We start from the raw sequence: 27,951 nt of genomic DNA on the forward strand, positions 1-27,951 counted from the left end.
ATGACGTCTCCCGCCAACGTCCTGCACGGTCAGCCTGAGAAACCTCAACACTACACATACGTAGACCACATATAGACACACACAACTTCACGTGTGTAAGTAAACATACCAAAACACCACTGAGGTTAAGAGAATCAGGTCAGTTGATCCTGTATTCTCTCAGTTATCTCAGGTTTGGATGAATGTGTACCCGTTCTAGAGGCCTACTGGTGACTGAGTTGGTATCTTTTGGATAGGCAGAGGTGGACTGTTTGGGGAGCTGTCAGTGTTATCCATAAGTAGAGTTACCATTTTGTGTCTGGATATTATAATATGCAATACAATTACAATGTAAGACTCTAATAATATTTGATTTAATGGTTGGTCTATTTACCTATAATTGGTTCATAAGTTAACTTTGTGTGTGTCTGTTTTTTTTTGAGAGAGAGAGAGAGTAAGAGAGCGATAGTTGCTATGACTCCTGCAGCTTGCTATAGTCATCGTTTGGTGTCAAATATAAGACATACACTAATACACTAGTCATTAATCAATCACCACCGGCAACCCCCCCCCCCCTCCATTCAGGTATCTGAAGGAGTTCAGGACAGAACAGTGTCCTCTGTTCGTGCAGCACAAGTGTACCCAGCACCGGCCCTTTTCCTGCTTCCACTGGCACTTCCTGAACCAGCGGCGCCGCAGACCCATCCGCAGGCGGGACGGAACCTTCAACTACAGTCCAGACGTCTACTGTAACAAATGCGACGAGAGCACAGGCACCTGCCCTGATGCGGACGAGTGAGTCTGTGTCAGAGAGAGAGAGAGAGAGAGAGAGAGAGAGAGAGAGAGAGAGAGAGAGAGAGAGAGAGAGAGAGAGAGAGAGAGAGAGAGAGAGAGAGAGAGAGAGAGAGAGAGAGAGAGAGAGAGAGAGAGAGAGAGAGAGAGAGAGAGAGTGTTTGTCTGTGTGCTGGGTGGGTACCAAGGATTTAAAAAATGATTTCATGTATTGGTAGTCAGATAGACAGAGACACTATTGTTTTATTCAATAAAAAAACAAAGTTTCTGGGGCAAAAGAATGGTCAATCCTTGAGTTCCCAACATGAATATATACTGAACATGCTCTACATTGCATAGTAAAGCATCTGGGATTGGGATTTCTTTTCAAATTGAGGTTACTGTTTATCAATGAGGTGAGAGGACGCACCCACTAACGATTCTAGCACCTGTAACCATCCCGGTGAATAGCTGAAGTGATGGCTGTTGACTGCAGTGCTTTGCAGCTGAAAGCAGCACCACTCCCCCCATAACTCAGTCAGATCAGGAGAAGTGCTAACACATCACTTACTCACACCTAGCCCATTAACACACACACAGGGGGAATGCAAATGATGAAGACTGTGGCTCTGAGCCAATATCACATGACCCATCAAGATGTGTAAATGGTTTTTCCCCCTGTATGTTTTTTAAAAGTAATTGACAATACAATAATTGTATCTCTCAACGGTGTGATTTCCAGATGTCCGTTTCTGCGGGCGACACAGAGCAGCGGTATCATCCGAGGTACTATAAGACGGGCTCCTGTATCCACGAGACGGACGGGAAGGGCACACGGATCACATGACCTACGATGTCCCGTCTACGACGTCAGGTAGAGTGGAGACGCGTCATACAAACACAATGACCCAAAGTCTCTCGATCTTGAAGTCTAGGCTCTTTTGTCTGTTTCATTGTTCTGTTTCTAACTGGTCTCGTTGCCATGACGTCCCTCTCCCCCTCTCAAGGGAGGTGCAGGTGATGGAGTCTCAGGGGGGGTCGGGGGCTGCAGAGGGAGGAGGGGGGGACGGGCTGGTGGCTAGTACCGCCCTCATTGAGAAGATCTTGAGTGAGGAACCCCGTTGGCAGAGTACGGCTATACACACACAATACACATCTTTTAACTGATCCTGGAAGATTCTATATGAAGGCCATGATTCCAATACTAATACATTCCTCTCTCTCTCCTCTCTCTGTAGATAACAACTATGTGTTGTCCCACTACAAGACAGATCTGTGTAAAAAACCTTCTCGTCTGTGTCGCCAAGGTTACGCCTGTCCCTACTACCACAACAGCAAAGACAGGAGGCATAGTCCACACAAACACAAACACAGGTACAAACAGGAGGCGTAGTCCACACAAACACAGGTACAAACAGGAGGAGTAGTCCACACAAATACAGGTACAAACAGGAGGAGTAGTCCACACAAACACAAACACAGGTACAAACAGGAAGAGTAGTCCACACAAATACAGGTACAAACAGGAGGAGTAGTCCGCACAAACACAAATACAGGTACAAACAGGAGGAGTAGTCCACACAAACACAGGTACAAACAGGAGGAGTAGTCCACACAAACACAGGTACAAACAGGAGGAGTAGTCCACACAAACACAGGTACAAACAGGAGGAGTAGTCCACACAAACACAGGTACAAACAGGAGGGGTAGTCCACACAAACACAGGTACAAACAGGAGGAGTAGTCCACACAAACACAGGTACAAACAGGAGGAGTAGTCCACACAAACACAGGTACAAACAGGAGGAGTAGTCCACACAAACACAAATACAGGTACAAACAGGAGGAGTAGTCCACACAAACACAGGTACAAACAGGAGGAGTAGTCCACACAAACACAGGTACAAACAGGAGGAGTAGTCCACACAAACACAGGTACAAACAGGAGGAGTAGTCCACACAAACACAGGTACAAACAGGAGGAGTAGTCCACACAAACACAGGTACAAACAGGAGGAGTAGTCCACACAAACACAGGTACAAACAGGAGGAGTAGTCCACACAAACACAGGTACAAACAGGAGGAGTAGTCCACACAAACACAGGTACAAACAGGAGGAGTAGTCCACACAAACACAGGTACAAACAGGAGGAGTAGTCCACACAAACACAAATACAGGTACAAACAGGAGGAGTAGTCCACACAAATACAGGTACAAACAGGAGGAGTAGTCCACACAAATACAGGTACAAACAGGAGGAGTAGTCCACACAAACACAAATACAGGTACAAACAGGAGGAGTAGTCCACACAAACACAGGTACAAACAGGAGGAGTAGTCCACACAAACACAGTCCACACAAACACAGGTACAAACAGGAGGAGTAGTCCACACAAACACAGGTACAAACAGGAGGAGTAGTCCACACAAACACAGGTACAAACAGGAGGAGTAGTCCACACAAATACAGGTACAAACAGGAGGAGTAGTCCACACAAACACAAATACAGGTACAAACAGGAGGAGTAGTCCACACAAACACAGGTACAAACAGGAGGAGTAGTCCACACAAACACAGGTACAAACAGGAGGAGTAGTCCACACAAACACAGGTACAAACAGGAGGAGTAGTCCACACAAACACAGGTACAAACAGGAGGGAGGAGTAGTCCACACAAACACAGGTACAAACAGGAGGAGTAGTCCACACAAAAACAGGAGGAGTAGTACAGGTACAAACAGGAGGAGTAGTCCACACAAACACAGGTAAAACAGGAGGAGTAGTCACACAAACACAGGTACAAACAGGAGGAGTAGTCAAACACACAAACAGGAAGAGTACAGGTACAGGTACAAACAGGAGGAGTAGTCAAACACAGGACAAACAGGAGGAGTAGTCCACACAAACACAGGTACAAACAGGAGGAGTAGTCCACACAAACACAGGTACAAACAGGAGGAGTAGTCCACACAAACACAGGTACAAACAGGAGGAGTAGTCCACACAAACACAGGTACAAACAGGAGGAGTAGTCCACACAAACACAGGTACAAACAGGAGGAGTAGTCCACACAAACACAGGTACAAACAGGAGGAGTAGTCCACACAAACACAGGTACAAACAGGAGGAGTAGTCCACACAAACACAGGTACAAACAGGAGGAGTAGTCCACACAAACACAGGTACAAACAGGAGGAGTAGTCCACACAAACACAAACTATAACTAACTATACTATAACTAACTAACTATACCATAACTATCTATACTATAATTAACTATAACTGTACTATAACTATCTATACTATAGCTATACTATAACAAACTATACTATAACTATACCCAACCCACTGTTAGTCTGCATAATGATTGTAGCACCACCCTCTGTCTCTCTCTAGGACCTGCTGGTGTTCCTCCCAGTGGGTAGTCCTCTGAGTCTGTCCTCCAGTGTTCCCTCCAGCCTGGCAGCCACCCCTCCCAGCCCGGCTCCTCCAGGACCCCTCCACCAGGACCACCACGGAGCCCCAGCACCAGCGCCTTTCCTCAGGCATGAATGCCAATGCACTGCCCTTCTACCCCACCAGCGACACCATTGAGTCTGTAGTTGGTGAGTCAGTCACGTAGGCACAGAAGACTCTTTCAACTCGTATTACTCTTAATGTCAGAGGAGCTGGCCACTGTACAAGTAGCTAACTATTGTAGTTTACTTCCTAAAATTCCATTCAATTAAAAAAATGATATTTATCCCTGAGGGGCAATTACATAGGTTATCTATAAAGAATATTGACATTGGATCACTTGATTGCCATGGGACCAGGGCTCTAAATTTAAAAAATGCATTGGTAGCACTGGTGCTCCCATATTAAAAATAGTTAGGAGCACAACATACAATCTAGGAGCACAATAATATATATTTTTGTAATTAATTGAGATATTGCGTATGAGGCCCAAATTAATTCTAGCTACTTTTGAGGCACATGTTGAGCTCTAGAAATATTTATTATAAAAAGCTAAATGTTGATACAAAAATCTGCAAAGTCATTTGTAGAATAAGTTTCTACATTGTGTAAAAGCATTATCTATTGAGATGCATTACATTGGAAATTCTACACTGTCTCTTTAAGAGCGTCAAGTTTGTGAGTGACATGTAAGGGCTCAGTCACTCATTCATTGCAATGATCATTGATCTTCTAAAGAAGCTATCCTTTTTCCTTTCTGTGCCCCCAGATGTTTAGATATACTGGTAAAGTAACCAGGATGTTAGCTAGCTAGCTAATGGGGTAACAAGACTGATGCCAGTGAATGGTTTTGGAACTGACCGTGGACATGGTTTTTAAACAGGGCCTTAAAAACAAAGTATTTCGTCCACTGGCAGGTAGGTTAAAAAAAATCTACCAGCCACTCAGAATTTTACCAGCTAATACATTTATTCTCCATAACACCAAAATCCACACTTTATCCGGGTTTTGGATATCAGATATGTTTTCTGGTTTTCACTCTCAAAATCACACTTTTTTTTAAATAGAAAAGCAACAGAAATGGATGTTCAAAGTCCACAACAATGTTTAAACCACATTAGGAGACCACTTTTGAGGTCTGGGGAAGAAAAATATATAAATATTTAGGAGGGTATAGTTGCCCTTTAATGTCAGTTGCCCACCTCAAGAGACTCGAGTTTGGCTGGTAGTGTTGCTGTACTGCATGTACATTAGCAGAGTTAGCAAAAACAAAAGACCATCCGATTGAAACGAATCATCATGATGGCATATCATTCTGCCAGGTAAGCCTACTTGTTATTTGGAAGGTTTTCTGGGAAGGCCTTGAGAAATGACTGGCTGGCTACACTAAGTGGTAGACAGAGGGATTCCTGTGTCGTCTTCATAAAGTTACCAGAAATACAAACATCCCCGATGCCTTCGTTCATATTCTTTACATGTAAGACAATTACTATCTGGGAGATTTCTCTTCCTGGTCAACACTGGCGCTCCTAAAATGTCAGGACGCACAGAGAAATAGCTAATAATATATAATAATAATATATGCCATTTAGCAGACGCTTTTATCCAAAGCGACTTACAGTCATGTGTGCATACATTCTAAGTATGGGTGGTCCCAGGGATCGAACCCACTACCCTGGCGTTACAAGCTAGGAGCACATGCGGCCAAAATGGATGTCCTTGTGTGGGACAGATCTGAGTAACTAAACGTTTTGTTTTGTATAGATGTATAGAGTCAGCTCTGGAAGACCTGGACCTGAATGTCTTTGGGATGTCTGCCCTGGAGAGAAGCCTGGCCAGCAGCTCAGCTCTGCCCGAGCCATGCTGGGTGGGTATGGAGCCCAGATACACACACCTACCTGAGGTGATTGTAATGTTTGATTGATTACATTGTTGATTGATTTTGCAGGAGGGAACCAGCTCCAGAGTTCGGCTCCTGTCAACATCCCAGGATCCCTCTGCAGCTCCGCCCCTTTCAGCTCACCCTCGCCCTCGACACCAATCAGAGTCCGCCAGTCACCATTCTTCTCCGCTCATCTGTCGCAGCACGGCCAATCAGAAAGAAGCTTTTTGGGGTCATCTCATAGCTCTCTAGGTTTTTAGATCTTGTATTTGTCTGTTAGATTAGAGGTGATTTAAAAATGTGCCCCAACATTTTCCCGTACTTTCTAGAGACACCTCAACTTAATAAATATTTCTCATGTGTCTCCTGTATTGCAGGCCTGAATGGTATGAGCAGTAGTATCTGGGAGCACCCGTCAGGCCATGATTCTCCCGGTACACCGCCGGCCATGCTACCCTCCATGGGCCAGAGCATGGAGGCAGCCCGGGTCAGACAGGAACTAGACGATGCTAACAGACTACTGAAACACTGGGGCCACACCTGGAGACATACAGCACAGGTATGAGGTGTGTGTGTGTGTGTGTGTGTGTGTGTGTGTGTGTGTGTGTGTGTGTGTGTGTGTGTGTGTGTGTGTGTGTGTGTGTGTGTGTGTGTGTGTGTGTGTGTGTGTGTGTGTGTGTGCGTGCGTGCGTGCGTGCGTGCGTGTGCATGTGTGTGTGCACCAATAAACCATAAAAAAGGTCAGTCTTAAGAAATGTCTCTCTTCCTTCCCCTTTAATCGCTCTGACGCTCCCGTTTTTCTCATGTTTCTCCCATCACCCTCCCTGTCTACATCACTCTCTCACTCCAGGTGTGGGCGGCTCGTGGCTCGTCCGGTCGGTTAGCTTTACAAGTGGAGCGTGCCAGGCAGGATGAGGAGGAGGCGCAGAGACAGACCTCCTTCCTCCAGGAGGCGCTGGACTGCATGAGGACAGGAGAAAACCCCCACCTGGCCCTGCACCAGCTACAGCTGATCCATAGACTGCCTGAAGAGTGTGTGGTCAGTCTGCAGGCCCAGCTCTGTACATGTCTACACACTGTGGAGCAGGTAGGGGATACGCTCACATACACACAGAGCCATGCTTGTTAATAATAATAATAATAATATGCCATTTAGCAGACGCTTTTATCCAAAGCGACTTACAGTCATGTGTGCAAACATTCTATGTATGGGTGGTCCCGGGAATCTATGGTATGGTCCTTCTGTAGCTCAGTTGGTAGAGCATGGCGCTTGTAACGCCAGGGTAGTGGGTTCGATCCCCGGGACCACCCATACGTAGAATGTATGCACACATGACTGTAAGTCGCTTTGGATAAAAGCGTCTGCTAAATGGCATTTTTTTATTCTTTTTTTAAGTAACTAGCAGGCTTTTCTCTTTCTGTCTTTTTGTCTCTCTCTCTTATTCTTCTCTCTTTCTCTCCCCCCCCTTTCTCTCCTTCTTTTCTCCTCTCTCTCACCCCACCATCCAGGTGGTGTATAGAAAGCAGAGGCAGTGTTGTGTGCTGTGTAGAGGGCAGGGCTCAGTCTCTCAGCCCTGTAGACACGGTCTGCAGTGTGACAGCTGCTCTGCAGAGTGCCCCCTCTGCCCAGAACAGACCCCGGATCAGTTATCCTGACCTAACCCCTCAACTAGCTGCAGCTCGGCGGATCCCCCAACACTGACCTCAGACCAGCCCTAGTTACTTACTCAAAACAGCCCAGTTGACCCTAAAACTAAGTGACTGACTTTAGACCAGATCCAAACCAGTTGTTCTAACGCTATGGAGTACAGGTAGATACTCTGTTGTTTCTTACCTCTGATCCTAGATCAGATACAAACTAGTTGTTCTAACGCTATGGAGTACAGGTAGATACTCTGTTGTTTCTTACCTCTGATCCTAGATCAGATACAAACTAGTTGTTCTAACGCTATGGAGTACAGGTAGATACTCTGTTGTTTCTTACCTCTGATCCTAGATCAGATACAAACCAGTTGTTCTAACGCTATGGAGTACAGGTAGATACTCTGTTGTTTCTTACCTCTGATCCTAGATCAGATATCCTCACCCAGAGACCAGACTGCTGTCCCTATAGTCAAATGATTCAAGATCTGAAATGTTTTTTACTCAAAACACTGCCTGTGCATAAGAAATGATTTGGGATCAGCTCTCCTCACTACAGACCTGACTTTCACCATTACGAACTAAACCACACAACTGACTCAGAGTCAGTAAAGGGCACGCTTGACCTCTGTTCCATGATGCTACGGCCTAATGCCTCGATCACACCGACAGCGTCATTACGTTTTGGCACTCCAGAAGTACATTTATTGGAACGCTTCGTTTGCCTTGCAGAATTGCGTTGTAGAGGAAGTTGCGGTGCGTTCGGCGAGGTAACATACAATTGATTTATCCATTGTATGAGTCAAACTGTATGCATAGATGGATTGACAGAAATGGTAGCAGAAGGTGAATGTTGAACTGTTGTTGTACACACATCCAGATGATGCTGCGTACTATTTTCCACAAGTACGTTGTCGGTGTGATCGAGGCGATAGGGACCACCGCTGAAGACTGCTGCGAGTACAATTCCTTCGTTTTTTTTACAGTTAAAATAAAAATATATCTTCTATTTTTCATAGAATTTTCATGCTTTTTTCTAGAGAAGTGAAGGCCAAGTCAGTAGTTATCATTTTGCTAACGAGGCTTCTCGTCAGAGGAGGAATAGGCAAGCATTTCAATAGTTTAAAAAGGCTTCTTCTCCCTTTGCACTGATCTGAAACTACAGGAAGGGAATATGGTGGAAGTCTATAAATAAATGACAGGTGAAGGAACGACAGCCCCGTTTAGACCATTTGGATGAAGCCGTCTGTGTGTGACGAGTAGTTTCTGTACGTGACTGACTCAGGTTTGCTGTCTGTAATATTCTTTAACTGGAAGGATGGGGGGGGGGCATGTTAACAACACAATCTTGAAAAATATACTAGTCAATTGTGTAGTCTTTAAAATGATGTATATTAGTTTAATTTAATAACAAGGCGCTTCATGTTAACTCAAATGCCATTTAGTTTCTGTCAAACAACCAACTTAAAAATAAAAAATAAAAATCAAGGTATAATTATTTTGGGGGCGGGGCATAATTTACATTTGTAAGCATTTTAATATTTCACAGTATTTCAAACAGGTGTCAAATATACATTGTTTTTGTATGTCATAATTGCCCCATGCACTGACCACACCAGTTATCAGGTACCACCTCTGCTTTGGATACAGCAGGGGTGTGTGTGCTTGTGTTGCTATCCGGTGAAAAGACATGATCACTGTTGAGAGCACCGGCACTATACACAGACACACACCTGGCACACAGTCCATCCCTTTACTGCATCCAGCAACAGCGTTTCATTGAGTCTGTCTTGGTATAGAACAATAAAATACATGTCTATTTTTGTTATTATGCTCATTGTTTCTCCTCCTGTGACTGTTTTTCTCTCTGTCTGCGTTTCTTCACAAACACCTGGGCCTCCCTCTCCCCTCTCCTCGACTCCAACAGCTTCAGGATACTGTCATCTGGACGAAACGAGCACGCTTCAGTATCATGCAAGTATGTGTTAATTTTCACACAACTTAATTCCAGATCATACCGTTTGGTTTGGGGTGTGTGAGCGGCAGGCGTATCTGGGCCGGGGAAGGGTCTGGCTGGTGCCCTGGCCCCCCTCCGACACCCGGCACTGCCCTCAGAGCCAGGAAGGCCTCCCCCTCGAAGTCGTCTGTTCTCAGGGTGTCATAGTCCAACACGGTCACCACCAGACACGCCCCCGCAGCCTGACACTGCTCCACTGACACCATACTGACGGAGGGAGGCAGGGGGGTACATGGAGAGGAAGACAAAGAGGGGGATGTGGGAGAGATTGATTACCTGTATAGTTCCTGAGGGTAGGAAACGGCAGGAGACGAGGTTGAAGCGCAAAAGGTGGTTGTAACTCTTGACATGTTTTCAACAAAGATCTGAGAGACTTGGATTATCTGCTGCCACCAATGTAGCGACGGAAGGGGACAGCAGTTGGAGCTATAGGGCTTACAACTCGAAGGCCTCGTCGAACAGAGGGTTGAGGTCACAGCTCTTGATCTGGGTGGTGCGAGGCTCCACCTCGGGGAACACATGACGAGGCTCCAGACACAACTGGACAAACGGATCACTGGAACCTGGAGAGGAGGGAGAGAGACACCAGAGATATCAGATCTTTAAGAAGACCTGTCTTGTCCTTTGCCTTGATCTATGTCGATGTAAAAGGGACAAGGAGAGGAAACCACTGACCGTTGGAGTCCATGGGTAGGAGATTAGCTGCGTTCAACACTTCTACTCGAAGTCTAAGGTCAGACCTCCTGTAGGATGCGATGAGTGTGACTGCGCCATACTTCTCTCCACTGTAAACTTTCTGTTACACAAATGCAGATTCAATCCAATGTATTCTGTATAGCTATGGTTTTTCACTGCTGTACAACACAAGTAGAATACACTCTTACCTGTTCCCATACTTTCCTATCCAGGAATTTCTCTATGAGCTGCTGGCAGTTGAGAGAGTTGTGTGTCAAGTGAGATTTCAGAGTCTGAATGAATTGAGGAGAGCGCAGAAAGAGAGAGGGTTATTGTACAGCGTTCATAACACAAGGTTTTTCTACATGGCCCTTATTATAGAACCAAGTTCTAACAATATACTGTGCAATGTAGCCAACATGAACTCACTTTGTAGTCGTCTGTGTGTAGGGTCTCCAGTGGCAGTCCGTTCCCCTCAGCATAAAAACACTGCTCCAGACACTGCAACGCAGTCAGAGTTGTCATGAAGTGTGTACTTTTCTTAAAGTATTAACCTAGAGTGTGTACTGCAGTACTATACTAACCTGGAGTGTGTACTGCAGTACTATACTAACCTGGAGTGTGTACTGCAGTACTATACTAACCTGGAGTGTGTACTGCAGTATTATACTAACCCGGAGTGTGTACTTTTCTTAAAGTATTAACCTAGAGTGTGTACTTTTCTTAAAGTATTAACCTAGAGTGTGTACTGCAGTACTATACTAACCTGGAGTGTGTACTGCAGTACTATACTAACCTGGAGTGTGTACTTTTCTTAAAGTATTAACCTAGAGTGTGTACTTTTCTTAAAGTATTAACCTAAAGTGTGTACTGCAGTACTATACTAACCTGGAGTGTGTACTGCGGTACTATACTAACCTGGAGTGTGTACTGCAGTACTATACTAACCTGGTGTGTGTACTGCAGTACTATACTAACCTGGAGTGTGTACTGCGGTACTATACTAACCTGGAGTGTGTACTGCAGTACTATACTAACCTGGAGTGTGTACTGCAGTACTATACTAACCTGGAGTGTGTACTGCAGTACTATACTAACCTGGAGTGTGTACTGTAGTACTATACTAACCTGGAGTGTGTACTGCGGTACTATACTAACCTGGAGTGTGGACTGCAGTACTATACTAACCTGGAGTGTGTACTGCAGTACTATACTAACCTGGAGTGTGTACTGCGGTACTATACTGCAGTACTATACTAACCTGGAGTGTGTACTGCAGTACTATACTAACCTGGAGTGTGTATTGCGGTACTATACTAACCTGGAGTGTGTACTGCGGTACTATACTAACCTGGAGTGTGTACTGCGGTACTATACTAACCTGGAGTGTGTACTGCGGTATTATACTAACCTGGAGTGTGTACTGCAGTACTATACTAACCTGGAGTGTGTACTGCAGTACTATACTAACCTGGAGTGTGTACTGCAGTACTATACTAACCTGGAGTGTGTACTGCAGTACTATACTAACCTGGAGTGTGTACTGCAGTACTATACTAACCTGGAGTGTGTACTGCAGTACTATACTAACCTGGAGTGTGTACTGCAGTACTATACTAACCTGGAGTTTGTACTGCAGTACTATACTAACCTGGAGTGTGTACTGCAGTATTATACTAACCTGGAGTGTGTACTGCAGTACTATACTAACCTGGAGTGTGTACTGCAGTACTATACTAACCTGGTGTGTGTACTGCAGTACTATACTAACCTGGAGTGTGTACTGCGGTACTATACTAACCTGGAGTGTGTACTGCAGTACTATACTAATCTGGAGTGTGTACTGCAGTACTATACTAACCTGGAGTGTGTACTGCAGTACTATACTAACCTGGAGTGTGTACTGTAGTGCTATACTAACCTGGAGTGTGTACTGCGGTACTATACTAACCTGGAGTGTGGACTGCAGTACTATACTAACCTGGAGTGTGTACTGCAGTACTATACTAACCTGGAGTGTGTACTGCGGTACTATACTGCAGTACTATACTAACCTGGAGTGTGTACTGCAGTACTATACTAACCTGGAGTGTGTATTGCGGTACTATACTAACCTGGAGTGTGTACTGCGGTACTATACTAACCTGGAGTGTGTACTGCGGTACTATACTAACCTGGAGTGTGTACTGCGGTATTATACTAACCTGGAGTGTGTACTGCGGTACTATACTAACCTGGAGTGTGTACTGCAGTACTATACTAACCTGGAGTGTGTACTGCAGTACTATACTAACCTGGAGTGTGTACTGCGGTACTATACTAACCTGGAGTGTGTATTGCGGTACTATACTAACCTGGAGTGTGTACTGCGGTACTATACTAACCTGGAGTGTGTATTGCGGTACTATACTAACCTGGAGTGTGTACTGCGGTACTATACTAACCTGGAGTGTGTACTGCAGTACTATACTAACCTGGAGTGTGTACTGCAGTACTATACTAACCTGGAGTGTGTACTGCAGTACTATACTAACCTGGAGTTTGTACTGCAGTACTATACTAACCTGGAGTGTGTACTGCAGTATTATACTAACCTGGAGTGTGTACTGCAGTACTATACTAACCTGGAGTGTGTACTGCAGTACTATACTAACCTGGTGTGTGTACTGCAGTACTATACTAACCTGGAGTGTGTACTGCGGTACTATACTAACCTGGAGTGTGTACTGCAGTACTATACTAACCTGGAGTGTGTACTGCAGTACTATACTAACCTGGAGTGTGTACTGCAGTACTATACTAACCTGGAGTGTGTACTGCAGTACTATACTAACCTGGAGTGTGTACTGCGGTACTATACTAACCTGGAGTGTGGACTGCAGTACTATACTAACCTGGAGTGTGTACTGCAGTACTATACTAACCTGGAGTGTGTACTGCGGTACTATACTGCAGTACTATACTAACCTGGAGTGTGTACTGCAGTACTATACTAACCTGGAGTGTGTATTGCGGTACTATACTAACCTGGAGTGTGTACTGCGGTACTATACTAACCTGGAGTGTGTACTGCGGTACTATACTAACCTGGAGTGTGTACTGCGGTACTATACTAACCTGGAGTGTGTACTGCGGTACTATACTAACCTGGAGTGTGTACTGCGGTACTATACTAACCTGGAGTGTGTACTGAGGTACTATACTAACCTGGAGTGTGTACTGCAGTACTATACTAACCTGGAGTGTGTACTGCAGTACTATACTAACCTGGAGTGTGTACTGCGGTACTATACTAACCTGGAGTGTGTACTGCAGTACCAAACTAACCTGGAGTGTGTACTGCGGTACTATACTAACCTGGAGTGTGTACTGCGGTACTATACTAACCTGGAGTGTGTACTGCAGTACTATACTAACCTGGAGTGTGTACTGCGGTACTATACTAACCTGGAGTGTGTACTGCGGTACTATACTAACCTGGAGTGTGTACTGCAGTACTATACTAACCTGGAGTGTGTACTGCAGTACTATACTAACCTGGAGTGTGTACTGCGGTACTATACTAACCTGGAGTGTGTATTGCGGTACTATACTAACCTGGAGTGTGTACTGCGGTACTATACTAACCTGGAGTGTGTACTGCAGTCGTTGACAGAACACCATGAGTCCTTCCACTTGTTTCTGCTGTGTAGCTACCTGGTATAAGGTTCTTATGGAGTTAGTCCACAACGGAGTCAACAGACTGGGGAAGGAAGGAAGGGGGAGATGAAAATATTTCAAAAGCATGTAAACCACTGCTCTAAGAACACAGAGGGTAACACATCCTCAGTACTGGTTGAACCACAGGTGAGTGTGTGTGTGTGTTGGGTACTACAGGGGTGTGTCTGTGTGTGTGTATACACCTGTTAAAGTTCTCCTGGACCAGGTTCTCATTCATGTACTGCAGCTCTTTCTCCAGATATTTCATCAGAGGAACCACAGCCTGGGATGGTGGACGTATGGAGCAGTACAGTGACATGGTTTACATCAGCCATCGTAAACTAGGGCCCTGTGTTTCTGACAATCATGTCACATGACCTGGATTTGAAAAGCTTTTAAATAAAAGGTTTTTAACAAACTCTCCCATTTTATTTGTTTTATGTTAGATGGTCCAGCACCATCAGACAATAGAGCCACACAGTGGAAGTGTCATAATACCCATAAAACCTAGCGGTCAAACAAGGAAATGCTTCCAATCGTTTTTCCCTTAGGGGATTTTAGAAACTCTTATAATAAGGGCTTTGTTTTGTGAAGTCTTACCCTGGTGTGACGTTTTGTTGACCATGTAAATCTCTCTAGGACAAGGTGACTTTTATCAATATAGTCGGCTCTATTTATACTTAAATTCTAAAATTATAATTAGCATCAAAGTAGACATCGTTCAAAACGACAAAATCCTGCAAATTCTACCTGACACCGTTTCTAGGTATTGTGTACAGTTTACAGATTTGTCAATTTAAACAAATGTAGCCAATTTACGAATTCAATAAATTTAGTTTATATTAGATAGTTAATCCAGAGATTCTTACCTTTGCCTCGATTCGTCACTCTCATCCAGAGCATCATGGCATTTGTAGTTCTGTATGATAGCCATATTATCAGCTAATTAGCATTTTATTTTGGGGCCGGTGAATGTATTGACAAATGTCAGCTTGTCCTAGAGAGATTTACACGGTTGTAAAAACATCACACCAGGGTGAGCCTTCACTAAACACGGCCCTTTTTTAAGTGTTTCTAAAATCCTCTATGGAAAAAAAACGATTGGAACCATTTCCTTGTTTGACCGCTAGGTTTTATGGGTATTATGACTCATACTGTGGTACTCTATTGTTTTCATTCTTATTTCTGGCGATAAAGGGTCATGTCTAGGTAATGTGACATGATAGCCCAATACATAGAGTCCTAATCATCATAACACAAAAGGAAATGGTTGTCTATAAATGCAGTATCGCTGAATTGGAAATGGAGTAATGATGATAGTTTCTTACATCTTCAGTGGACTTGGAGGGGAGTCTGCGTCGAGTAGACATGCTGCGGACGTATGTCTCAATGTCTGAATTCAGCTAGGGAGAGAAAGAGACAGAGAGACTTGAAATTCTATATTGAAGAACGGGATTATAGGCCAATTTCTCAATATGGTCTGGGTCTCTTTTGACTCCGCTCCATCTAAACCCCCCGAAGGCCTCTCTCCTCCTACCTTCCGTCCAACGGTCTCTAAGGCAGAGCGTATCTCTCTGCTGAGGACCCCCTGTGCATGCTGCAGCTGTGAGGGGAGCACGTTGTGGAACTGAGGGTCCCCTATCACGTGACGTGTGCGTTCTCGAAGCGCTGCCCAGTTGAGCTGCTGGGGCAGGCGGGTCAGCACCGACCTCAGGTGTTCCAAGTCATTCACTACTACACACAGCTGGAGGAGGGAGGGGAGCGGAGGGAGGGGGAGGGGAGGGGAGAGGAAGGGAGGAGGGGCGAGATTGTGAGACACAGAGGTGGCAATTAACACAATTAATTCACTTGAATGTAGTTAAGAGAAAAGGAGATAGAGAGAGAGAAGGACAAGAGGGAAGAAATATTGAGCAGAGAGGAATGAAAGTGGAAGAGATACGAAGGAGGAGGGTTCTTTCCTTCACCTTGTTGACAGCGCTGCTGTGGTCAGAGTTCTCAGACAGCTCTCTGACCCGCTCCTTCAGGATACGACAGTAGTTCACCACGATCTTACACACGTCCTGAACACACACACACACATTAAAATGAGCTAAATCTTATACACCAACAATATTAAATGTGTGTATTTTATACCTTTATTTAACTAGGCAAGTCAATTAAGAACAACTTCTTATTTACAATGACAGCCAAACCCAGACAATGCTGGGTCAATTGTGCACTGCCCTATGGGACTCCAATCACAGCCAGATGTGATGCAGCCTGAATTTGAACAGGTATTGGTACAGTGACACCTCTTGCACTGAGATGCAGTGTCTTAGACCACTACCCCCAAGTATGATAGAGCACGTTCTTGTCTGATTATGATGAGATACTATGTGTATTTGCATGATCATGCGTTTTTTGTGATGCACTACCTCGGTGAGTTTGACCATTAGCATGAAGGCCTCCTCAGGGTCTGGCCAGGAGAGCTGCTCCCACAGCTGACAGATGGGCTGGACACAGGCCACCAGGTCTACGGCTGATGAGCTGTGTTTGATGGGCACCATCCCCGACTGAAGCGGCTGCAGCTGGGGGAAGATAGGGTGGACGGGTTGAGTATCTCACATAGCTTCAAGGTGTACAGTAAATATTACCTGGTATCTATTCTATAAACTGGGCTGGTTCGAGCCCTGAATGCTGCCTGACTGACAGCTGTGGTATATCAGACCGTATATCACGGGTATGACAAAACATTTATTTGTACTGCTCTAATTACGTTGGTAACAAGTTTATATGACTTAAATGTAAATAAATGTAAGTTTATAATAGCACCCTCGGGGTTTGTGATAGCCAATATACCACTCTGCGATGCGTCCTGCCTAAGAACTGCCCTTAGCCGTGGTATATTGGCCGTATACCACATCCTGTCGGGCCTTACTGCTTAATTATACTGCTTCACTAGGTGTTATGTTATTACAGTATGTTACCTGGTCCACCTGCACAGCTCTCTCCACCCTGTCCTGAGTGGTGCTGAAGGCCTTGTTCAACCAATAGGGAAGCGCCTCACGGAAGCCCTCATGGAAGTTAGTCAGCTCCAACAGTTTAACACTGAAACAACACAACAGCCTTAGCTCTACACTGAGTGTACCAAACATTAGGAACACCTTCCTAATATTGAGTTTCACCCCCCCCCCCCCACCCTTCTGCCCTCAGAACAGGCTCCATTCATTGGGGCATGGACTCTACAAGGTGTCGAAAGCGTTCCACAGAGATGCTGGCCCATGTTGTATCCAATGCTTCCCACAGTTTTGTCAAGTTGGCTGGATGTCCTTTGGGTGGTGGACCATTCTTGATACACACGGGAAACTGTTGAGTGGGAAAAACCCAGCAGCATTACAGTTCTTGACACAAACCGGTGCGCCTGCTACCATACTCCGTTCAATGATATTTGGTCTTGGATGTTTAAGTCTTTAGGACAATTGAGACATGGATTGTGTGTGTGTGCCATTCATTGGGTGAAAAGATATATAAGTGTCGTTGAACTGAAGCTGTTCTAAGGGGAGGGAGGGTGCAACTCAATATTTGGAAGGTGTTCTTAATGTTTTGTCCACTCAGTGTATATTTTTATTTTACCTTTATTTAACTATTCAAGTCAGTTAAGTCATAAGTCAGTCATATTCAAGTCAGTTAAGTCAGTCATATTTTCAATGACAGCCTAGGAACAGTGGGTTAACTGCCTGTTCAGGGGCAGAATGACAGATTTGCACCTTGTCAGCTCTGGTTACTACCTTGCAACCTTCCGGTTACTAGTCCAACGCTCTAACAACTAGGCTACCCTGCCGCCCCCTTCTATATAGTGTAGTAATGTGAAGTACTGAGTATGTATCAGGGAGTAGTATGTAGTACTGGGTATATAATATAAGGGAGTAATTTGTACTACCGAGCAACATTCACTCAATTTACTGTGAAAACTGCCAAGTGGCCTACTGTGGCTATTTGATCATAATGTAGTGCTACCAGAGGGGTCGACCATCAAAAACAATGGAGAAAAATGTATCCCATAACATTTTAACATGGAAATAGCTGTTATATCGTTCAGACTACAGTAGCAGTGTGGTGTTCAATGTAGGCCTACATTCTATGAGACTTTTGAAGAAGAAAAAACATGCAGGGCTTGACATTTTAACCAGTTATTCCACTTGGTCCCTCAGACAAGGAGCTGACTGAAGAAATCACTTTACAGAATAAAATGAATTATTATTCCCATACCATTATTACAGAGAATGGGACAATTTATGCTTCTCTCTGCCTATTGGCTACTTAGCTTATTCAAGACCGTCTCAAAATACAACACCGCCCCTTTAAGACATAAAAAGCTCTTTACCTGACTGGCTTTTCAAATATAGCTAGAAATGCGTACATTTTGTGATCTTGTTGGAAGCAACCACTCTCCCATTGCTGACTACAAATGATCTATAACTGGGATAATAACTCACTAACTAGAAATGGATATGAACAAATGTGCACACGTGTCTACATGCAGCTCTTGCTTTGATATCAAAACAAGCGCATCAACTCACGACCGCTCATGCTATAAACACAGTCCAGTTCAAAGTGACTGGCACAGATACATATTTGGCCATCGCTATTTGCATATAGGCCTCCTTCAGCTCTGATTGGTTATGACCCCCTGTCTGTGTACGGGCCTGAGTCGTGCTTGCCAATGGAATAGTTAGTTTTGCATACTAAATCTAGCATATTTTATTTTTGTTTCGGTATATTACAATTAAAATTCCCACAGTTGAGCAAAATGTTGATAGTGTTAACTGAAGGGGAAAACAGCAGAAAGTTGAGTGCGGACTCGCATGCATGCAGCTAACAGGGTTTGTTGCTACTGAGCAGGTAGTATAAGGGAGTAACCTCTGACCTTTTCTGTAGGAAGGCCTTGTCTTTGTGGATGGCCTGTAGACTCAGGTAGAGAGGGAACAAGCCATTGGCTAGACTCTGCTCCATCTTACCCTCCAGTTGGTTTAGGGTGTCCCTCACCTCCCCTGCCAACTGAGAGAGAGAGAGAGAGAGAGAGAGAGAGAGAGAGAGAGAGAGACACAGAGACAGAGAGAGAGATAAGCAGTAAGTTACACAGTGGAGAGAGGGAGTAAGAGAGGTAGGGAGTAATGCAGTTATCTTTCACAGCCACTTACCAGGGAGTCCAGCTTTTGGTAGACTATAGTGAACACATCAACCTGCACAGCACTACACAGAGAGAGAGAAACCCATTCAAGTCCATTCATGTGATTAACAGTCAGACCTTCTTCGTATTCAAGACAGATAATGTGACCTCCCTCCATACAGTCGTTCTGCGTGGTCGTCCGTCTCCTACCTGATAAACCCTCTAATGTGACCTCCCTCCATACAGTCGTTCTGTGTGTCTCCTACTGTGTGTCTCCTACCTGACAAACACTCTATTCCAGCTGTCCTTGTTGTGCTTGATGTCCTCCTGCACTTCACCTATCAGCCTCGAGAGGGCACTCACGGTCTCTGTCATGTCCTGGTAAGGGGGAGGAAGGGCAGGGTGGGGATGAAAAGAGAGATAAAGTTACAGAATGTGGGTAAATAAACGCTTGATGTTCTTTTGAATGTGATGTGTGTGAGGGGTCTCTTTGTTTGTCTGCAGCCTACCTTGGTCATGGGCTGGTGTAATCCCTTCTTAATGGAGAACCACTCCTGTGTACCACACTGAGGAAAACAAAGACTTTCAGTCCAACAGAGTAACATAGCTCTGTGGATCGTTTAACAGATAGTTCATACCATATTAACTGTAGTCTTTATGTACTCACGTGCACCGCGTCATTGACCTCGTCGTGCAGGTCAAACTGAGCCGGGTTCAGCTTCTGAAACGCCCGCGTCTTACATATCTGGGACAGGATTCTAAAACACACAGTTTGTTTATCAGATGTGTTTTAAACACATACTATATGGCACACACACACACACACACACACACACACACACACACACACACACACACACACACACACACACACACACACACACACACACACACACACACACACACACACACACACACACACACACACACACACACACACACACACACACACACACACACACACACACACACACACACACACACACACACACACACACTCGCAGCAGGGTACCTGAGTAGTGTGTGTAGGCGAGGGTTAGCGTCCTGCGTTGGGGGAAAGATGTCTCTGTATTTGGCCACGAGACACAGTCCGTACTGCAGGAAACCATGGAGAGAGTCCCCTAGCTCCTGTTTCTGCACGTATGTCCATGTGTTTATTTCATTAGTAAATAATATACAGTATATAATATGTCAAATAAGGAAAGGAAGAACTGTTTTACCTGTTGGTAGGGCAGCTCCTGTTGGTGCCAGTGGTACTCTATACTGGTCAGCTGCTGCAGTAGCAGTGAGGAGTCCACCTCTAAACTCTGGTAAAGTTTACTGTAGGCCACCCACTTCCTGTAAGACATATGTTAACGTTTACGTGTGTGCGTGCGTGTGTGTGTGTGTGTGTGTGTGTGTGTGTGTGTGTGTGTGTGTGTGTGTGTGTGTGTGTGTGTGTGTGTGTGTGTGTGTGTGTGTGTGTGTGTGTGTGTGTGTGTGTGTGTGTGTGTGTGTGTGTGTGTGTGTGTGTTGAGTGTGTGGTACTTACGCCAGATCCTGCAGGAAAGGTGAGAGGTCATTCTGAGTGGCGTATAGTTCCAACAGGGTCTGTCCTTCCCCACACAAGTCTCCTTTCCACGGACCACTACCCTGGGGGAGAGAGAGGTGTATTACCTTCACAGAGGAACCACTAGATGTATACTACCCTGGGGGAGAGAGAGGTGTATTGCCTTCACAGATGAACCACTAGATGTATACTACCCTGGGGGAGAGAGAGGTGTATTGCCTTCACAGATGAACCACTAGATGTACATGTATGACTGTCAGATGTTCAAACTGAACTGTTTATTACATGTTGCTTAGAGATGTGTGACTGGACAAACTGTTACCTGTTGCTTAGAGATGTGTGACTGAACAAACTGCTGTAGGATCCCACAGTAGTTGACGTAGGCACTACGACCTGCACTCAATGTCCCGTCTCTCTGTCACAGAGAAACACATTGTAATGAGTATTTGTCATCCAGTAGATCACAAACTAGATTGACTCTCTCTTACAAAAAATCCCACATATCTCAAAGTTTCTGTTAGAGAAAAACCACCCTGCTCTTTGGGCGTTTCTCTCATCAGTCTGACCATATATTTAAATTGACATGGTTGGTTTTATGTGTTCATTACATTATGTTGTAACATCATGTGCTACTAGAGAGTTGTAGAGGGACTTGAGCTCCATACCTCTTTGTGGGTGAATTTGAGCTGCAGATGACACTGGCCCCGATCTGGATACGTCTCTGTTCTAGGCTCCAGGACATACCAGTTATCCTCTGTACAATGCAGGTCCTTCACACACACACGCACGCACGCACACACACACACACACACACACACACACACACACACACACACACACACACACACACACACACACACACACACACACACACACACACACACACACACACACACACACACACACACACACACACACACACACACACACAAATTGGGAGCGTTACTTGATGAGCGTCATGGTGGTTGAGCGTCATGGTGGGTGAGCGTCATGGTGGGTGAGAGTCATGGTGGGTGAGAGTCATGGTGGTTGAGAGTCATGGTGGGTGAGAGTTATGGTGGGTGAGAGTCATGGTGGTTGAGAGTCATGGTGGGTGAGAGTCATGGTGGGTGAGAGTCATGGTGGGTGAGAGTCATGGTGGGTGAGAGTCATGGTGGGTGAGCGTCATGGTGGGTGAGCGTCATGGTGGGTGAGCGTCATGGTGGTTGAGCGTCATGGTGGGTGAGCGTCATGGTGGGTGAGCGTCATGGTGGGTGAGCGTCATGGTGGGTGAGAGTCATGGTGGGTGAGAGTCATGGTGGGTGAGAGTCATGGTGGTTGAGAGTCATGGTGGTTGAGAGTCATGGTGGGTGAGAGTCATGGTGGTTGAGAGTCATGGTGGGTGAGAGTCATGGTGGGTGAGAGGTGGGTGAGAGTCATGGTGGTTGAGAGTCATGGTGGGTGAGCGTCATGGTGGTGGTGGTTGAGAGTCATGGTGGGTGAGAGTCATGGTGGGTGAGCGTCATGGTGGGTGAGCGTCATGGTGGGTGAGCGTCATGGTGGTTGAGAGTCATGGTGGTTGAGCGTCATGGTGGGTGAGCGTCATGGTGGTTGAGAGTCATGGTGGTTGAGCGTCATGGTGGGTGAGCGTCATGGTGGGTGAGCGTCATGGTGGGTGAGCGTCATGGTGGTTGGTGGTGGGTTGAGCGTCATGGTGGTTGAGCGTCATGGTGGTGGTGAGCGTCATGGTGGGTGAGCGTGGTTAAGAGTCATGGTGGTTGAGCGTCATGGTGGGTGAGCGTCATGGTGGGTGAGCGTCATGGTGGGTGAGAGTCATGGTGGTTGAGAGTCATGGTGGTTGAGAGTCATGGTGGGTGAGGTGGGTGAGCGTCATGGTGGTTGAGAGTCATGGTGGTGAGAGTCATGGTGGGTGGGGTTGAGAGTCATGGTGGGTGGAGTCATGGTGGGTGAGCGTCATGGTGGTTGAGCGTCATGGTGGTGGCGTCATGGTGAGAGTCATGGTGGTTGAGTCATGGTGGTGGTGGTTGAGCGTCATGGTGAGCATGGGTGGGTGAGCGTCATGGTGGTTAAGAGTCATGGTGGTTGAGCGTCATGGTGGGTGAGAGTCATGGTGGGTGAGAGTCATGGTGGTTGAGAGTCATGGTGGGTGAGAGTCATGGTGGGTGAGAGTCATGGTGGGTGAGAGTCATGGTGGTTGAGCGTCATGGTGGGTGAGTGTGTGTGTAGAAACTGCTTCACCTTCAGTCTCAGAACAATGTTTCCCAAGAAATCATCCTGGCCTTTTAATTTCTTCGCATCTTTGATCATCCTGAATGGGAACATAAACAATCAACATTGGGATATTGTGTGTGTGTGTGTGTGTGTGTGTGTGTGTGTGTGTGTGTGTGTGTGCGTGCGTGCGTGCGTGCGTGCGTGCGTGCGTGCGTGTGTGCGTACGTGCGTGCGTGTATGTGTGTGTGAGCTCTACCTCCTCAGTCCATGGAAGTTGGTTCTGATCTCTTCAAGCTTCTGTGCCAGAGACACCTCCTCATCCCTGTCCCTACGAGAGGGAGATCGAACAGACATTAATATGGAAAAGGATTTTCTGTTGGTTTCTTTTCCTTCAAGCCGACTAACAAACAGTAGACTACTGGTTACTCACCACATCTCCATGTGGAAGCTTGCACCGTCAGTTTCTTCAAACTCCCTACCAGCCCAGGGTAAGAGAGAGGTTTATAATCTTCATGAAAGACAATTAATATATTTAAAATAATATATATATTTACAAAAAATGGGGGATTGGAAATGATGCAGACAATTACATTGATAGAAGCCACAATCTATCTGCACTATCAGGCTATCAGGACGTTCTGGGACCAGGCTATCAGGACGTTCAAGGCGGTACAAACTGATCTGGGACCAGGCTATCAGGAAGTTCAAGGCTGTACAAACAGGGACCAGGCTATTTCAAGCACCCTATGTAAACTCATAGGTGTGTTCTATGTATGTAACAGATAGAGCAACACCTCACGGCACAACGCCTCATCCCTATTTGAACTAGACAGTTTGTGTGTATGTATTGATATGTAGGCTACTTGTGTCATTTTTTAATGTATTTAGTTATGTCCTTGAGCTGTTCTCGTCTATCCATGTTTTGTGTGGACCCCAGGAAGTGTAGCTGCTGCTTTTGCAACAGTTAATGGGGATCCGAATAAAATAACAAATAGAACATAGAACCTATCTAAATGTTCCTTCACGCACAGTACGAAGGTTTGGTTCCAGATGGGGTTGAGGGTCTGTTTCTTGGTTTCTGTCGTGTAAACCTCCTCGTCTGAGACGGCGTCCTTCACCACGGCTTTACGGGGTTTAGATCTGGACCGGCGTGTCTTGCTCTCCTTCTCATCCTCCAGGATGGTCAGCAAGCAGTATGGGTCACTGAAACCTGGGGACAACACATCACACCGGAGGATTCACAGACCACAACTGATAAATCTGCGGTTCCTAAACGGACCAACCTAAATCCAGAACTCTCTTGGCCACCTCCAGATAACCAAAGTAGTTGAAGTACATTTGATTGCGTTCACAGATCTGAAGAATGACGTACCACTGATGTCTTTTCCCAGGATGCCCTTGGCTTCCTTCACAGTGGCCATCAGACAGTAGACTGGAGGCTGTGGACAAGACTCAGACTTCGTATGACAGAACCAGTGGAGGCTGCTGAGGGGAGAACAGCTCATAATAATGTCTGGAACAGAGCGAATGGAATGGCATCAAACTACTGGAAACCATGGAAACCAATGTGTTTGATGTAATTGATACCATTCCACTGATTCCTCTCCAGTCATTACCACGAGCCCGTCCTCCCCAATTAAGGTGCCACCAACCTCCTGTGGACATAACCCCCTTAGGTGCTGTATAGGTAAATACTGCTGGGTCAAATGGCTTCTCCTAGGAGTATGAAACTCCTCTGCGTACTCACCTCTGTGTTCTGGACCCTCTCTGTCAAACTCTGGTGCTCATCCTCTGCCATAGAGAAAGCCTGAAGGGGGAGGGGTAGTGTGATAGCAACAAGGTACTGTATTAGTATTTGGACAATAAAATAATCAGAACACATTTGATCAGTGAGAGGTTTAGGATAGAGTAAGTTGAGAGTGTTTGGTTAGATGTCATGTCAGTGAGAGGTTTAGGATAGAGTAAGTTGAGAGTGTTTGGTTAGATGTCATGTCAGTGAGAGGTTTAGGATAGAGTAAGTTGAGAGTGTTTGGTTAGATGTCATGTCAGTGAGAGGTTTAGGATAGAGTAAGTTGAGAGTGTTTGGTTAGATGTCATGTCTGTGAGAGGGTTAGAATAGAGTAAGTTGAGAGTGTTTGGTTAGATGCCATGTCTGTGAGAGGGTTAGAATAGAGTAAGTTGAGAGTGTTTGGTTAGATGTCATGTCTGTGAGAGGGTTAGAATAGAGTAAGTTGAGAGTGTTTGGTTAGATGTCATGTCTGTGAGAGGGTTAGAATAGAGTAAGTTGAGAGTGTTTGGTTAGATGTCATGTCTGTGAGAGGGTTAGAATAGAGTAAATTGAGAGTGTTTGGTTAGATGTCATGTCTGTGAGAGGGTTAGAATAGAGTAAGTTGAGAGTGTTTGGTTGTCACCTCTTTGATGTATTGGTGCAGCTGGTTATCAGTGAAGACCTCTGCTGAGGCTGGCTTCCCCAGCTTGTGGATGATGGTGTACAGCAGCTCTTTATACAGTGGCTTGAGCTGGGGGGGTCAACAAACATTAACCTTTAATAGGGTCTCTTAAACGACATACTAACGTGCCACCTCCTGTAGCTAAAAAGTCTATGAAAACGAGCAGAATTATTCTGTTATAGCGATGATACCTCTTGCTCCTTGTGTCTCTTCTCCTTCTCTTCTGGGTTCTCATTCTCTTTAAAGTCCTGAAAGTACATCCCCATCCTGTTATCTACTGTGGGTTCTTAATTCAGGAAGTGCTGAAGTCACAAAGTCACAGTTCGTGAAGTTATTGTGTACGAGCCTACTTAGTAGTTTATTTGATCATGGCAGATACAAACAAGACACAACATCGTTGATTATGATATTTATTGCATCAGGCTTTGGCTCATACTGCTTATTAACAACATTCGTCCTTATGTGGAGAAAATAGGAGCTGGACCTACCCTCTTGTCCTTCTGTCTCCTGGTCATCCCCAGTTTACGAGCAGGGGAGCTCTGAGAAGGAGGGGGAGGAGGAGGGCAATTACACACAATACATTTATACAGTAACCCTTGTTTGTGGGAAGCAGATATGGCAAAATAGCATTCATATTTCTGGCATATTTAAAATATGTTGTTGAAGTGGAGAGGTTCTGCTCACTGTACCTGTCTCTGTCTGTTCCTGGTTGAGCCACGAGCCTGTATGTGGAAGAGAAACAACCCAGTTTAGCCACTGGTGGTCAGGAAACCCGTGGCCCTACACTTATAGATGGGCCAACGGTACTTGCTGTGACATATCAACAGTGCAACAGTGGGGAGCTTGAGAAATGTCTGTGTTTTTAATGTGGAAATATCTCATGCAAATAGCAGGGTGACACTAGTTCGGTCAGGGACTTCCTCATGTGCGGCGATACGGGAACTACTCGTCTCCAGTTTCAGAACAAAAAATATAGGACAGGATAAGAAAGATCTGACAAGGACACAGATAAAACAGGAATGCATACACATATACACACACACGTGCATTCACAGACACGCGGGTATAAAAACTATGTATTTCTCGTCTGTGGTTCTTCTATGAGAAGTGAAAACACCTCCCTCGGTGTTGTCTGATTTCCCGAAACACTGATCATGCCGAAGTATGATTCATGGTCACATCCCACTGGGTACAGAAATCATTTCAACGTCTAGTCTTGATTGACATTTGGTTAAGTTGTTAACTAACTAATTCAATGTGAAATCAACCAAAATTGTCACAATGTCATTAGATTTAGGTTAAAAGGGGGAAAAACATACTAAATTCCCTTATGTTGAGGACTCTTTAAAATCCAATGAGTTTTCCATGTTGATTCAATGTCATCACATTTTTATGCGGAATGTGGAAACAACGTCGATTGAACCAGTTTTTAGCCAAGTGGGATCTTATCTTAGGATACCAAATGGACTGCATGTAACACTCACAGAACGAGTACATTAATAATAGCCAACAGTCAGCTAGTCTTATCAAAACATCAATGATCATGACACATTTTCGGCTCAATACAAAGATATGTTCAAGTCACTCAAAACAGAAGAGCATTTCACCGATGGTGAAAATAAAGTTTCGCAAACCGATTTGACCTCAGCATCCGTTTTTTTGTTTGTTGAGGCCATCATCCCAAACTGTTATCCGAGAGGGCATCAAACCCCCAACACACACACACACATTGGAACCTGATGATGTCCATAGTGGCACCATGTAATTCAACCCCTTCCTAATAAATTGGGCCCAATACCAATATGATGAATGTGTTTCACAGAAGAGGAATGCCGTGGATCTATTTTGATCCTTATTACAGACAAATGAGGAAAAAAACATACAGTGAGGTCCAGAGGTATTTGGACAGTGACAATTGTTGTTGTTGTTGTTTTGGCTCTGTATTCCAGCACTTTGAATATGAAATGATACAATGACTATGAGGTTAAAGTGCAGCTAGTCAGCTTTAATTTTAAGGTATTTTCATCCATATTGGCTGAACCGTTGAAATTACAACACTTTTTTAGGGAACCAAAAGTAATTGGATAAATTCCACTAATACTAAACCTTTCACTACTTTAATACAATAGAAGTTAATTTGTCCAAATTTTTTTGTTTCCCTAAAACGAGGGGACTATGTACAAAAACGGATGTCATTTGTAAACGGTTCATTCGATATGAACTGTATTAAATTAACTTATTTGTAACACGACAAAGTTTGGTACTTGCCTGGTCGGGAGGTTGCAGCAGGTTGTCTCCGATTGTGGACAACCCATCCTGGCTTGGCATCATGGTTGAGGTGGATGAACAGCCAAATACCCTTCTCTGCAGAGGCTGTGTGGCTGAAGGTTTTCTGCTGTGTTTAAAGGAATGGGAGGCAGTGAGAGGTTATACAAGAGAGTAGTGCAGAGTGGGGCCGAGCTGTCAC

At 45.0% G+C, this 27,951-nt stretch overlaps 1 protein-coding gene and 1 pseudogene across 1 annotated transcript; one reads left to right on the forward strand and one right to left on the reverse strand.

The window, feature by feature from the left end:
- Positions 1-12,174, forward strand: LOC123989603 (annotated as a pseudogene).
- On the reverse strand, positions 9,108-27,918 carry LOC124048102 (protein unc-13 homolog D-like). The gene is made up of 34 exons (XM_046368536.1): positions 27,753-27,918; positions 26,174-26,206; positions 25,973-26,023; positions 25,676-25,732; positions 25,446-25,553; positions 24,782-24,841; positions 24,407-24,473; positions 24,064-24,244; positions 23,465-23,509; positions 23,291-23,362; positions 23,062-23,131; positions 21,489-21,593; positions 21,146-21,238; positions 20,806-20,906; positions 20,495-20,612; positions 20,287-20,408; positions 19,942-20,032; positions 19,784-19,840; positions 19,555-19,652; positions 19,306-19,357; positions 19,032-19,162; positions 17,092-17,212; positions 16,540-16,692; positions 16,090-16,185; positions 15,663-15,869; positions 15,454-15,528; positions 14,329-14,408; positions 14,054-14,168; positions 10,856-10,927; positions 10,636-10,719; positions 10,427-10,547; positions 10,191-10,314; positions 9,753-9,958; positions 9,108-9,678 (listed from the first exon to the last, which is right to left on the reverse strand). The coding sequence occupies exons 1-34, from the start codon at positions 27,813-27,815 to the stop codon at positions 9,569-9,571; spliced, it is 3,339 nt and encodes a 1,112-aa protein (XP_046224492.1). The 5' UTR covers positions 27,816-27,918; the 3' UTR covers positions 9,108-9,568.
- Between the last annotated feature and the right edge of the window lie 33 nt (positions 27,919-27,951).

The sequence above is a fragment of the Oncorhynchus gorbuscha genome, linkage group LG11, assembly GCF_021184085.1.
Source record: "Oncorhynchus gorbuscha isolate QuinsamMale2020 ecotype Even-year linkage group LG11, OgorEven_v1.0, whole genome shotgun sequence".
NCBI lineage: Eukaryota > Metazoa > Chordata > Actinopteri > Salmoniformes > Salmonidae > Oncorhynchus > Oncorhynchus gorbuscha.